Below are 14,071 nucleotides of genomic sequence, written 5' to 3' on the forward strand. Positions count from 1 at the left end.
ATACAGTTTGCTAATATATATGAATTATGGTTATTCAATTTTTGAAGTTATCCATTTCGTTCAGCATGAGTATAACAATTTAAAAAAATATCAAACAGTTACAGTTGACCTCTTAATAGTAATTTAGAGGTCAACTGTGATTGGCTAATTTTTTATCATGATGGTTTAGAACCAAATTGTATGTGATTTATTGTAAATAACATTTGTAAATTGATGTTTTATCGTCATTTAGAGTAGTTTATTGTAAAAAAAATGCACATAGTTGCGAAAACGTTTGAAATTTACTTTTTAGCAAAAATTTCTTCAGTTACATCTAGCTTTATTGAACTCATAGTTATCTTTAATCAAGATTTAGGAACATTTTGGTTCACCTAGTTTTGTTTTCACAATTTCATTTTTTTCGACTTCGTTTTTTTATCTGTGTGTTGTTACGCAAGTAGTGCAAAAGTCAGCTTCGCCTCTGCGTATAATTATGGCGCGCGCAAATTAGATATTGGCCAAATTATGACAGGTTGGTTTTAAAATTTCGTGGTTGCCAAATGTCCTAAGCTAATATAATGGACGATCCTTTCCTAAAAAATATATTTCTTTCAACCTCATGATTCACAAAGGTGCAAAAGCGTTAGTGATTTAAATTTTCATTTCCTTTATTTGGTGGATTATTTTAAAATGGGAGTTCACGTTTAGTAATCGATACGCCGCTATCAACTCTCCGCGGAATTTTAATTTTTTTTTAGGTTTCAAATGGCTGTTGTTTATGACCCTGACTCTGTATATGTGAGAGCGTTGAAGCTCTTTCTTTCTGAAGACAAAGATGCTTATGACAAGCTGAGAAATTTGACGTATAATTTGCTTGAGAATGAAGGCTATGAAGGTAGAGTTTCTGCCACCGCTAAAGAGGATAAAGTTGTGAAAGTAAGACTAAATAATATTAGTTTCTACACTATATTGGTTATCGTTTTTTATCTCTCATTAGAATTGTTTTAATGAAATAACTGTTTCTTAGACGGAGCGCAGCTCCGACGACGGAAGGCAGCCAAAAAAATCTGGTAAACAAGAGGTACAGACGACTTCAAAATTTTCAATAAAAGACGAGAGCTCAAATTCTATGATTGGCGGCTGCGAGGTTGAAGAAGAACTTCCGATACCGTCTTCTGAGTCGTTAGATTCGTCAATTGAAGTGATCGATGATAGCGATATTTCTAAACCTGCTAAAACAATCAAGAAAGAAAAAAACATTGAGGTTTCTAATTCAGATGAGAAACCTGAGAAAAAGCACTCTTCGATAGAAAAGGAAGAACGCAAACGAAAGCGTCTCGAAGGTCAAGACAGCTCGAGTGGTAATCCTAAAAAGCGTAGCAAAGAAGACAAAGATAGAGATTCAGTGAAATCATCAAAAAGTAAATCGAAGAACATTGATATTGATGACAAGCAAAGCAAAGAAGAGGGCGAATCATCGAACAAAAAACCAAAGAGTTCTAGATCAGGACAGAATGAAGTGAAAGTTGAATGTGCTTCAGATTTAGATGCTACGATTTGCAACTTATGCAGGTACGTATATGTTAAAAGACAGTTTATATAAACGGCCTTAATGATATAACAATGACGATAGCCGCAACCCTTAAACAACTAGAAACAAATAAAATGTCAATACTGACTCCAGCTGTTAAGTTTAAAGATTCATACAGAGAAAAAAAAGAAGCAGTGTGAAGTTTTTTAAATGGACATACAGTACATGAGGGATATGAGATACCAGTTTTGAAAGAAAACACCATAAATTTTGACGTGAATCTCAGTAGCTTGAGATCAGCTCACAAAAAAAATGTTTGGAACTGGTGCGCGCATTGTGCTTGAAATGTGAGATTCGTGGTTTTCGGCCTAGATTCATTTCCCGTTTTTCTAAATAACATAAATATTTTCTCGTACTAGTTTTTATCGGCCTACTCTGTGAAGCATGGATTTTATTTTGATATTCATTTTGTTTACAATAATTGGAAGTTCTGTAATTTGTCATTGTACCAATACTGATTTTGAATAATTTTGTTTTTTTTCCTGTGTTTTTTTTCGACTAAATAGTTTTGACTGATGTTGGACAAGCTCAGCCAAATTATATATTGTTATTTCGACGGCCAAAAAATTCCTGTTCGAAAAAATCAGGTATTATAAAAATATATGGGATTGGGTTTTTTGTTTTTACTTTTTTGAAAAGCTTATGAAAATTTTTTTCACTTTTTGCTAAAATTTTTTCGTTAATTAGAAAACTACTCTACAGAGTTTCAAAAAAGTATATCATTGGAATATTACCTTCTCCTCTGTGCGCCTGCATAATCTTCTGGTCTCTTTTTTCTTTACCCTACAGTCCTCGAAAAATCTGTGGGGTGAATAATTGACCCATATTGTTGGATTTTTTTTGTTTTTTCCTCCTAAATCTCAGATTTTGTGTTCAATGGATAAAACCGGTTATGAGAAGCTCCCTCGCGTTAACGGCTGCGCCTCAATTTTTCTCTACAAAAAGTCTTGGCCCTCGGAATAGTCAAATTTTCGGTTTTTTTAAACTTTTTGTTTATTCTTGATTTTTCTCAAAAACTACCCTCCCAAAACTGAGATTTTGGTTTCAATCGAAACCAAAAGGTTGTGGAAAGCTCCCCTGCATAATCCACTCCGTCCATTTTTTTTACTACAAATGTTATGGCCTCGGAAAAGTCAATAATTGGTTTGTTGTACCGTCTTTCGAAACTGTTTGACTTTTCTCGAAAAGTACCCTCTCAAATCTTGAGTTTTGCGATCAATTAAAACACAGATTGTGCGAATCTTTTCTGTCCAGGGGCTACGCACAAATCTTTTTACACAAAAAGTGTGATTAGCAGCAAAGTCAAATTTTTGTAGTTTTTTTGTTTCGATTTAATCTAGAAACCCGGTTTTAGGAATATTTTCTGCTTAAGCGGCCACGACCCTATTATTGCAGAGAAAGTTATTGTTTTCCGAAAGTCAAGTTTTCTTTTTATTTTTGACCGTTTTTACAACCTTTTTGATTTTCTTAGAAACTACCCTACCAAATACGAGATGAAGAGTTCAATCGAAAGAACCGGTTGCAAGAATTGTTCCAAAAGAAGTGCATTTTTTTGCAAGAAAAATTTTATGTATTTGAAAAGATTGCATTTTCTGATAAATTTTCACTCTCTTATTTTAATAAAGAAACGGCTAAGGTTTTGGGCAAAGTATCAGTTTCATCCCGCATCAGTTTCACGATTTTCGAAAGTATCCATTTGTTACCTCCAGCTTTAGCTGGGGCCCATAGTTTTCTTTTATCGAGAAATAAGAACATTTTGTTTTACCGTTTTATATTTTCAGCCTCATTTTTTTTTACTAGAGAAACAACTAAGGTTTTGGGCAAAGTCCAATTTTTTAAATCAAATATTTCATCCTGCATCAGTATGATAAATTCCAATTTTACAAACAGCACCCCCGGCTTTAGCTGGGCCTCTAGTTATCTTTTTTCGAGACATACGAATCGGTTCACTTATTTTTTTTTCAACATGTTTCATTTTTTTTTCGACTTTCTTTTCGACTTGTCATTTTTTGTTTGTGTTATATCGCAAGTGGCGCGAAGCTATGCTTCGCTTCTGTGTCGATTTTGTACCTACCTGGTTTTGGTTGTCCGAGGTGAAAAAGTTTCTGAAACTTGGTGAAAACAGTTAGGACTAGAGAGTTTTTGTTCAAAATTGAAATATGATAGAATTTTGGGCAGAAAATGATTTTCTGTACTGATTTCATGTATTTAACGACCGGTAGCTGGGTTAAAGTATATGCTTACTTTTACAGTTTGTCATCAAGCGCTCTTCCTTGGAAGCGCCAAAAAATTTGAATTTAGCCTACAAAATACAATTAAATGTTTTCAAAGTTCAGTTTTTCATATCTTAAATAATTGTGTATGACCATTCAATTCACAAAACACTAGATTGCGTTTGTGAGTAAAAGTAGGTGTAGACAGAGTTACAAGCTTTATTTGAGCTGAGCGTCTAATGTTACGAAGATTTTTTAAAACCCAAGTAGCAAATCAAAGTGCTCACTTGCTGTCACTTCTGGTAGATTTCAATTAAATCATATTTAAGCTTTTTTAAGCATGAAAAATTTAATGACATATGTTGCTACTTTGTTTTTGGCCAGTCTTAGTTTCTGTTTGAATAAAAAACTTGTTTTACGAAAATGTATGGGATTTGTTGTTAATTCGTTTTTTTTTGCGAAGCTTCGGAAAATTTTAGCATTTTTTTGCAGAAACTTCAATTTTCTCAAAATACTGTGCCTATTTAATGTGCCTGCATTTTTCCTTAGTCTTTTTTCCTTTTACCTCACATTCTACGGCCTTCGAAAAATTCAGGTGGATTTTTGGCCTATTTGTTTTGAACTTTTTCGTTTTCTCAAAGATTAAATGCACTAATCTGAGATCAAGGATCAAAAAGACTAATTTATGGGGATATCACCTTCTCAATCGGCTGTTCGCTAAATTTTGTAGAAAAAAGTTATGGCCTCAATCAGGAAATTTTTGACATTTTGGTTAATTTTTCAAACTTTTTGATTTTTTTCAAAAAATACCTTGCCAAATCAGAAATTAAGGGTTTAAAGAAAGAATAAAATTAGTTATGCGAATATTACCTGCGCAAAGGGCTATGCCCTAAGTTTTGAAGAATATGGCCTTTGAAAATGTCCAGTTTTTGAAGCGTTGCCCGTTTTTTGAAAAATTATTATTATTTTTTCATTAATTGTACTGCTGATTCTGAGGTTGATAGTTTATTACAATAACATGGTGCTAAGATTTTCCCTGCGTTATCTGTTTTGTTTAAAAGCTAATATACACTTCGGAAAAATTCCTTTTTAAGTTTACCGTTTTTTTTTAGAAATTTCGTCAATATTCTCGAAAACCACTAAATAAGTCTGATATGAATGGTTCAATATAAAAATTCAAGGTGCCGAAATCTTCAATCTAAATTGCAAGGTGTGGAGAGCACGTGTTTTGTGTGTAATTTGCCTTTGTGTAACAGTTGTTAAGAGGCTTATTTTTTATAGATTTTTTTAAACTACGCGTTCTTTTCTTGTTGATAATTTTTCTTATTTGAAAACCAAACCATTGGGAAAACCATTTTCCATTATATAATTTACGTTTGATTATCTAAACCATATCCCCAAGTTTCATCTTATTTTAAGATTGGTGCTTTTTTGTACAAATTTTAATGAGTAAAAAATCTTTTTTTTTTTAAATTTGATTATAGAAAGGGTATTGCAGTCTGGCACTAAACGTTTTTCCACGTAAATAACTCTCTTTCTCTACTTCCTTCTACGAACAGACAGAATACAGGCTTTTTTGAGTATGTCAGCATTGTGAATGCCCGTTCTGTTTAAGATTCGATAAACGTAGTGATTTTTTTTAAGGAAAAGTATTAATTTTTTTTCAGGTTCAAATTTACTTTTTCTCGGTTTGACTCTTGGTTATTTTTGAGTTAGGTCATTTACTCACTTTTGTCGTTTCATTTGGAATTAATGACAGTCATCAATTTTCAGGAGTCATGAACGTAGTGAAATTCTTATGTTGGTCCTAATGATTTTTTTTCAGGTCTTAAAATTTGTTCACGCTCGATTTTTTTGCCGTATGACTTTCGATTTCTTTTTCAGTTCAATTCATTTCTCTTATTAAAAGGAAGACAAACTCCATAATCGAACTGCAATATTGTAAAGGTCACGACTTCTAGTATCGAAAATATAATTTAATTATCAGATTTCCAGCTAAAATAACAACTTTTCCTATTGATTCAGTTTGCTCAAATTGGGTTTTTTTTAATCAAAAAAGCGTTGATTATCAATTGTTCATGAAATTCAATAAAGGTTATAATTTTTCATTAAAGTTCGAAACGTGATTTTTTTTCAAGAAACAGGTCAGTATTTTTTAAATTTTCTTGAGTTCATGACTCTTTTCCATTTGTCTGTTGGTAATGTTCTACAAGTAAATAGGTTCTAAGGTAATTAAGTTCCAAGATTTCGTATTTGTGTTCAAAGGTGATTAAGTTCCAAGATTTCGTATTTGTGTTGAAAGTTATAAAGTTTTTTGAAGTATCTTTCGATTTGTCGGTTCATTTGCAAATGATGAGTCATGAATTTTCAAGAATCTTGAACGTATTTAATACTCTTATGAAGGTTTTAATGATTTTTTTGTTTGTTTTTTTTTTTCAGAAGAAAGTCTTAACGTTTGTTCACGCTCAAATTTTAGAGTTTTTCCGGTTTGACTTTTAATTTTTTTTTCAGTTCAATTTTTTTTTAATTAAGAAAAGGAAGACAAACTCCATAATCGAACAGCAAAAGTGCTAAGGTCTCGAAAAACGTGATCGAATTTTGTTTCGAAAATGGAATTTATTTATCAGATTTTCAGCGGCAATAATCATTTTACCTATTGATCAATTTTGCTCACATTGGGTTAATTTTATCAAAAAGTGCCAATCATAAATCGTTCATGAAATTCAAAAAAGAGCGTTAAGGGTACATATTTTTTCGTTGAAATTCGAAATTTGATGTTTTTTTTGAGATAACAAGCGGTTTTTTTCCTTGCATTCATGACTCTTCTGTCTGTTGGCAATGTTCTAAAGTTGCAGGTAATTCAGTTCATAGATTTCGGATTTGTTTTCAAATTTTATAAGTTTTTGAATTTTTTCTGGTTAATAATGAGAGTCATTGATTTTCCTATCGAAAGTGGTGCGGAGCTCTGCTTCGCCCCTGTGTGATATGTTTCCATATCAGAAGTTTTTCAATAGGCATTTGTTAATTTACATAATTCTGATATTTAAGAACATCAAAGGTCCAGATGGGCTTTTTCAAGTGATGCCCTAATTAGTATTTAACAATAAATCAGTTCATCTTTTAATTTGCGTTCAAATTTAAACCAAATGTTATAACAGCAACCTGTTTGAGAAGTTTATTCCTCAATTCTAGACGCTTCTAATGTTTTATCTGTTTCATTTTCAAATAAATATATAATGAAATCATGTCCCCTTATTTGATTTTCAGCCCTGAGGATTTGCGTCTGCTATTATATAATCTACTTCCAAAGACAAATAATTTCTTACAGATAATTATAATAAAGTTACCTAACTTGCCTGAAACTCTGACCTCTCATTTCTTTATTATCTTCAAAAAGTTTGATAAGCTGTAATTTTAATCCTTCTTTTTTTTTCGTTTAGCCGTTTGCTTAATTGCAGACAGACGTTTTTATAATTTAGTTCATCCTGCCTGATGGTTTGACATGTGAAATCCTTGAGTTTTGCATTTTTTTAACTTTAAAAAAATCTTTTGACATTATCTTGACTGACAACTTGATCAACGAAATATTTGGCAATCGGCATGCGTTTTTCCTTGAATTTTTTTGAAACTATTCTTGATCGTCTATCTTGATTTGAATTCACTAAATTCAATTTAACTTTTTTCCTTCTATTTATTTCCTTGTTTAGAATTTCATGGCTTGCTTACTTTCAATTAGAAAGAAATTTCTGCGCTTGGTTGCTAGTTTAAATGATGCAGATTCAGTTTTTGTTCTGGATATTTAAGCAAACCAACACCACAGTTTTTGAGTTTTGTTCAGCTTTTCGTTTTTTATTATACCACAGAGCTATAGCTCATTGGATAATGTGCGACAAATGCTAATTTGAGAAATAAATACTTAGCTACTAGTATTCTCGTTTGTTCATGTTCAGTGCCACTTTTTCTTTGCGTATAATGCAATTCATATAGTTTTTTTTTATGTTTTAGTGGAGGAGTGTCGAGTTCCGGAAACAAGATTGTAACTTGTAGAAATTGCAGCAAAGCATTCCATCAAGTGCGTATTCTCGAATTTTTTGTTTGTTTTGAATTCAATGCAACAGGTGCAGCCTAGCTATCGGAAAAGGCTTCCTAAACGGAAACATAAAGTGTTAACTTTTTTTGTAAGCGCTGATAAGACTATTTATACACGAGGCAGCGTGCCGAGGGGGGGGGGGGGGCGACCGCCCTCCCCCTCAATTCTAGTTGCAATTTTTCCAAAGAGTCCCCTCTTTAGCATAATTTTAAGTACGGCGTCCAAACCGACGTTTTTGGCCTATTTTTTGAAAAATTTTCCTGCAGCGCAGAAAATTATTGACAAAATAGGATCCTTTTAGAATTTTCGGAGAGTTCGGGAAATCAAATTGGTCGACCTAAAAAAAAGGTCAGCAAGTTTTCGAAAAACCGCCTCTCCCCTAGAAAAACTACGCTGCCATTGACGCGAGGGAAAGGACCAGCATACGAGCTGTTTAGCGGAGAACTGCTGTTGTGCCCCTGATTAAGATAAAGATATATTGCAACGAGAACGGATCATGGTAGGCCTCGAACATCTGACCTTTCGTTTGAGACGTAACCGCTTCACCACCACTCCCCTTGCTTTTATAAGAAAACTGGAGCACAATTAAAAGTGATTCCTCATTACGCCCCTTACTAAGTTTTGAGTGGTGTACTGGACTTAGAAGTTCACTTGAATCTGAAGCTTCTAGTTCTGTGAGTGATTACAAGAGTTTGTATTTTTAGACTATAAATATCCTCGAAGCCGTTTTTTTTTCAAGATTCTGACTCTCGGCTACTTTATCTAATTAAAATTGGACAAAGTGTGTTTTTGAAACCCCCAAGAAATATTTTTTTTTGAATAAATTGTATGTACAAAAAGTTTTAAGTTGACATCTTTCGTTTTTGCGTGGTGACATTGAAAGGTTGGCTGGGGGAATACATTTTTTATGTCTGCCTCAAATACGATTTGTGATAACAAGGTTGAAAATGGATCCGAATTGGCTCTGAAATTAAAAAGGGGTTTCTCTTATCTAGCTGCAAGAATTGCTCTGAGAAATTTTCCTTTGTTGAGAAACGCATTTATCCGTTAAGTTAATTCCATTAAGTTGCAGATAGAGTAAAAACAGTAATAAAACACCTGAAAAGATATATTTGTTCAATGCATTAGAATATGCCCCGTGAGATAATTTTAATGGCGTAGAATCATTGAGTAGTTATGAATTTCCAATCAGTTTGCTTTTTGTGGTCGTACATTCCATGCTTTTGAAATAAAATAATAATAAAAATATATAAATAAACTGATATGCTCCTCATACTTGGAAAAACTATGCAACCCATATAAAAAAGTGCAGCAGAGAGTAGTAAATATTGAGGGACAGTTGTCCGAGCTCTGGTCAGATTTGAGGCTCAAAAAACTGCACTATTTTTTTAAATAATTTTTTGGTCATATAATGGATTTCCTTCTGCACTGGCTTTCGACGTCGAGTTATGCCGCTTTGTTTAATAAAAAATTAAATTGAAATTCTGGTAATCCTCGCCTGAAAGAGTGATAAGGTGAATTTCAAAAAGTAAAAAGAACAAGTTTGAAAAAGCAAGTTTCTGGAAAAATACAATTTTATGCATCAGATTTTGACAGGCGGAACACGAGTGATACATCATTTGTTGTCAAAAAAGCAAAAAAAAAACAACCTCTAACAGTTTTGAGCAAGCTTGAAAAAAGAAAATAACTTAATGACTTAGTTTTTCTCAATTGTATGCAGTACTTCTGTAAATGGAGATCTAGATAATATCGCTCCAATGAAAAATGAAACATACAAAACAAAAAAAATAGGTTATGATTACTGCAAAAAAACATAGCCATAAAAGGGAACTTCTGCTAGAGTATCTTGCTATTAAAAAAGACGCTGCGTGGCGAAGATTCGTGAAACATCGAAATGAAATTAAGGCAGTAGTGAAAAAATAAAAAGAACTATGAAAAAAAAGTTGCTCGAAAAATTGTTTTCAACTAGCCAATAGAAAAATTGTTTTCAACTAGCCAATAGAAAAATTGTTTTCAACTAGCCAATAGAAAAATTGTTTTCAACTAGCCAATAGAAAAATTGTTTTCAACTAGCCAATAGAAAAATTGTTTTCAACTAGCCAATAGAAAAATTGTTTTCAACTAGCCAATAGAAAAATTGTTTTCAACTAGCCAATAGAAAAATTGTTTTCAACTAGCCAATAGAAAAATTGTTTTCAACTAGCCAATAGAAAAATTGTTTTCAACTAGCCAATAGAAAAATTGTTTTCAACTAGCCAATAGAAAAATTGTTTTAAACTAGCCAATAGAAAAATTGTTTTCAACTAGCCAATAGAAAAATTGTTTTCAACTAGCCAATAGAAAAATTGTTTTCAACTAGCCAATAGAAAAATTGTTTTCAACTAGCCAATAGAAAAATTGTTTTCAACTAGCCAATAGAAAAATTGTTTTCAACTAGCCAATAGAAAAATTGTTTTCAACTAGCCAATAGAAAAATTGTTTTCAACTAGCCAATAGAAAAATTGTTTTCAACTAGCCAATAGAAAAATTGTTTTCAACTAGCCAATAGAAAAATTGTTTTCAACTAGCCAATAGAAAAATTGTTTTCAACTAGCCAATAGAAAAATTGTTTTCAACTAGCCAATAGAAAAATTGTTTTCAACTAGCCAATAGAAAAATTGTTTTCAACTAGCCAATAGAAAAATTGTTTTCAACTAGCCAATAGAAAAATTGTTTTCAACTAGTCAGATCGCTACACCGATGTTGATACAAAATCGGATTCTTTGATTGACTACGTTTTTGAAAGTAGGACGATTTTTTGCAAAAAAAAGTGATAGCTGCTTTCAATAACAAATCTATCAAAACTACACAAAATTCGGTTGTACTAAAACAAACTGATAAGTAACTGAAAAAAAATAATAGTAATTGAAACAAATTATAGATTCAGCTTTAAGTCCCATGGTAATACCGAACTTAGTAATTTGATTTTGAAATTTCCAAACGCAGCAGCTTTACTTAGCACTCTTATTTAACCAATATATTTAAGATTGTAATTTTTCCTGATGCACTGAAAATTGCTGAAGTGGTCACTATACATAAAGGCGGAGCCAAGACTGTTTGTTGAAACTACAGGCCAATTTCATTGCTACCTGTTATAAGCAAAGCATCAGAATATCTGAGTTTGCCACGAAGGAAAATATAATAACACCGCAATAACTGGGCTACAGAAATATAAGGTCAACAGTAGATGCAATTTCTGATTTTGTTGCTTGTGCTTTTGTAGATCTTTCAAAAACCTTTAATGCAGTAGATCATGGAGTTTCCAATCTATAATCTCTGAAATTTTGATTTCTACTCTCAGAAATATCCAATCTCTGAAATTTTGATTTCTACTCTGACAAACATATCAGTTGTAGAAACTAGTGATAGCCAATCAAAACAACAGAAATTGTTTTGTGGGGTTTCACAGGAATCAGTTTTTGGAACTTTGCTCTTTTTTGTTGTATGGGAATGATCTGCCTGTTTGCCAAGCAGATGTGTTAGAATTTTTTCTCATTATACAAATATTTTTTACGTTCGTTTTTGAAAATTGCGTTAATTTGAGTCAAGCTTTGCTAAAATTAACAATAACAATTTGAAAAGTATTTTTAAACGTCCACTTGCTAGCATTGATATAAAACGTCATGAGCTAGAATATAAGGAATTGAAGTACCTTTGTGTAGATTTAGTTCTGAAGCTGAACTATTAGCAGCATATAGTTCAACTTAATAAAGTACTCGCATTCTCAGCCAAAATTTATCACTATAGACAGAATGTCTTCCAATCAAAAACCCTGAGTTGGACTTTCTAAAACTCACCTAGAATCAGTATTGCAATATATTATGCAAATGGGCTAATATAACCAAGTTGACAAGTTAGTAAGTTCTCAAAATGCATAAACAATTACCACATGAACCACTCTTTTTAGAATAGTGTAAAAGAATTCAGTTTTTTTTCGATATTAAGATTGGGAGTTTTGTGATTTTTACAGAATTGTCACAAACCGCCTGTCGCCGACTCTGCTTTTGCATCTAATGATTCATCAACCCCTGATTGGAATTGCAGATTATGTACACTGCAGAAGATAGAGAATAATGGCGGCAAATCAGCTGAATCGACAACGAAAGTGTCTAAGAATGTGAGTAATACTCGTGGCTTTTGGATAGCGTGATTTGCCAATCAAAATATGGAGAAAAAAAACATGTAAACGGTTCTATATCCCGATGGCACAATGTCTATTTTTTGAAACCTGCCATTTTGAGCTCTAAACTTCCTTATTTTTGTTCCTGACTCATGTTCAGACTTATGTTCAGCAGGGCCAATATATGGGAATTATATAAACACAGTTTCTTGAATTGCCCCAAGTTTTCGCTGCGTTATGTGGAAGACAAAAAAAGATAGATTTACGTACCAAAATGTCCAATTAGTATGTTTTACCGTTGTTTTAGAAAGACTCCAGCAATTCAAGCGGCAAGATCAAGATCAAAGACCCGCTGAAATCGGTTATGAAGACGGAAAAGGCTGAAAAACAACTAACTGCTCCAGGCGTGCTATCGCTAGCTTCCAAATCATCAGCTATATCAAAATTAGCTCCAGCGGCATCTTTGGGCTCTAGTAGTGGCGGATCACCAGCTAGCTCCCCGTCTGCGAGTGGGGGAGGAGGAATTTTTTCGAATCTGGCAGCGGCGTGGGGAAATTTGACTCCAGCGAGGGCTACTGGCTCGGAAACTACAGCGGGGTCTGGAAAAAGTGGTGGGGCTAAGGGGTCTCCAATAAGCAAGGGTAAGAATTCATTTAAAAGTATTGGAAATGCTTGCAGGGTTGAAATTTTTCATTTTGTTTTTCATTGAAGCATGTGGGGGTGTAGCGACTTGCATGCGTGCCGCTTAGCATGCGCGATTAAAATAATTTTCATTTTGAGTTAGTAGCAAATGTGAGAAAAAAACTCAATTCTAATAGCCGCACGCTAAGTGGCACACTTTCTATCAGTCTGGTCACCCAAGAAGTATGCCATGCGATGATATTAAATCTTTTGATGACGATGACAGCATGAAGTTATTCAAAAGGAACAAATGAGTGTTAAGCTTCCTATTTATGGTTTCTGTGTCATTTTCTATGGATCTCATTTGTTTATTTTTTGCCAGATAATGCATTGATGAGGTCCACTTCTTCGCCTGTAAGGTCAGCGCCGATCACAGCAGAGGGTGGGGGAGTTAAGAACAGTTTGAAGTTTGCAGACGACATATTCGGAAAACCAGGATCATCTTTACTGCCTCAAAAAACTTCACCATCTTCAGCTTCTCAAGGTAAGTAATGAGCCAAGTACATTTTTTATACAATCAGAGACTGATCTTTGATTAATGCGAATAAGGTGGCAGCTTTTACAGAAAACATGGCCGATCAAATTAATTTTCGAAATTTCGCAAAACATCTAATTATGATTACAGTAATGGAACTTTGTCTTATAAGCTGGTATCTGAACATACCTAAGCCTTAAAATGTAAGCTTGATAGTCGTGAAAGGTTGCTGTCTGTTTTGAGGAGTCTCGACTTTGCAAACTAAATATTATAGGAAAATTCGCTTAAGAGTTACGGAGCGTTTTGTTACAGGAGCGTCATCCAAACCTGTCACATCAAAGAAACAAACTGACAGCACTTCGTCTGTATCAACTGCAGTCACTAAGAAAACAGAAGCCAAGCAAACCTCAAGCAGCAGCAGTAACGCCACTAGTGGCTCGAAGAGTTTCAACCCGTCTCATTCTTCAAATGAAGCTGCAATGAAACGGATCAAAATGATGGAGAAAAAAGCGACGGCGAAACGGAGTAATAGTTTTCTGTGAACAGAAAACATAACTGGTAATGAATGAAAATGACTCAGCAATTTAAAAAAACAGTAGTTTCAGTAAACTGTATTTATTTATTTATTTGCAAATAATGGACAGTAAAACAAATTAAATATTTTCTGAAATCACACTGCATAAAGTTTTAACAGAAGCACTGTCAGAAAACACAAGGCACAGATTGTGTTCGTGCTGGCTAAACGAGTTCCATTTTTTTTCTCGCGAATACAGCTTTTCTTTTTACTTTTACCTAGCGTTTGATTCAAAAATTACATAGCTTAGTTGAACAAAAATTTACTTCTAGTTACTAACTGTACTTAAATTTTTTTGAAGTTTATCTT

The 14,071-nt window shown here is 33.3% G+C and overlaps 1 protein-coding gene across 1 annotated transcript in view; it reads left to right on the forward strand.

The window, feature by feature from the left end:
* LOC134855274 (integrator complex subunit 12-like) overlaps nt 1-13,861 on the forward strand; it is a 313,709-nt gene extending 299,848 nt beyond the window's left edge. The window contains exons 2-8 of the mRNA XM_063871753.1: nt 735-915; nt 1,007-1,551; nt 7,789-7,855; nt 11,883-12,029; nt 12,340-12,673; nt 13,036-13,197; nt 13,501-13,861. Of these exons, the coding sequence (XP_063727823.1) occupies nt 745-915; nt 1,007-1,551; nt 7,789-7,855; nt 11,883-12,029; nt 12,340-12,673; nt 13,036-13,197; nt 13,501-13,730 (1,656 nt within the window). The 5' untranslated portion in view covers nt 735-744 and the 3' untranslated portion in view covers nt 13,731-13,861. The remainder of the gene's footprint in view (nt 1-734; nt 916-1,006; nt 1,552-7,788; nt 7,856-11,882; nt 12,030-12,339; nt 12,674-13,035; nt 13,198-13,500) is intronic.
* Nucleotides 13,862-14,071: the final 210 nt, after the last annotated feature.

This window comes from Symsagittifera roscoffensis, chromosome 10 (assembly GCF_963678635.1).
Source record: "Symsagittifera roscoffensis chromosome 10, txSymRosc1.1, whole genome shotgun sequence".
Taxonomy (NCBI): Eukaryota; Metazoa; Xenacoelomorpha; order Acoela; family Convolutidae; genus Symsagittifera; species Symsagittifera roscoffensis.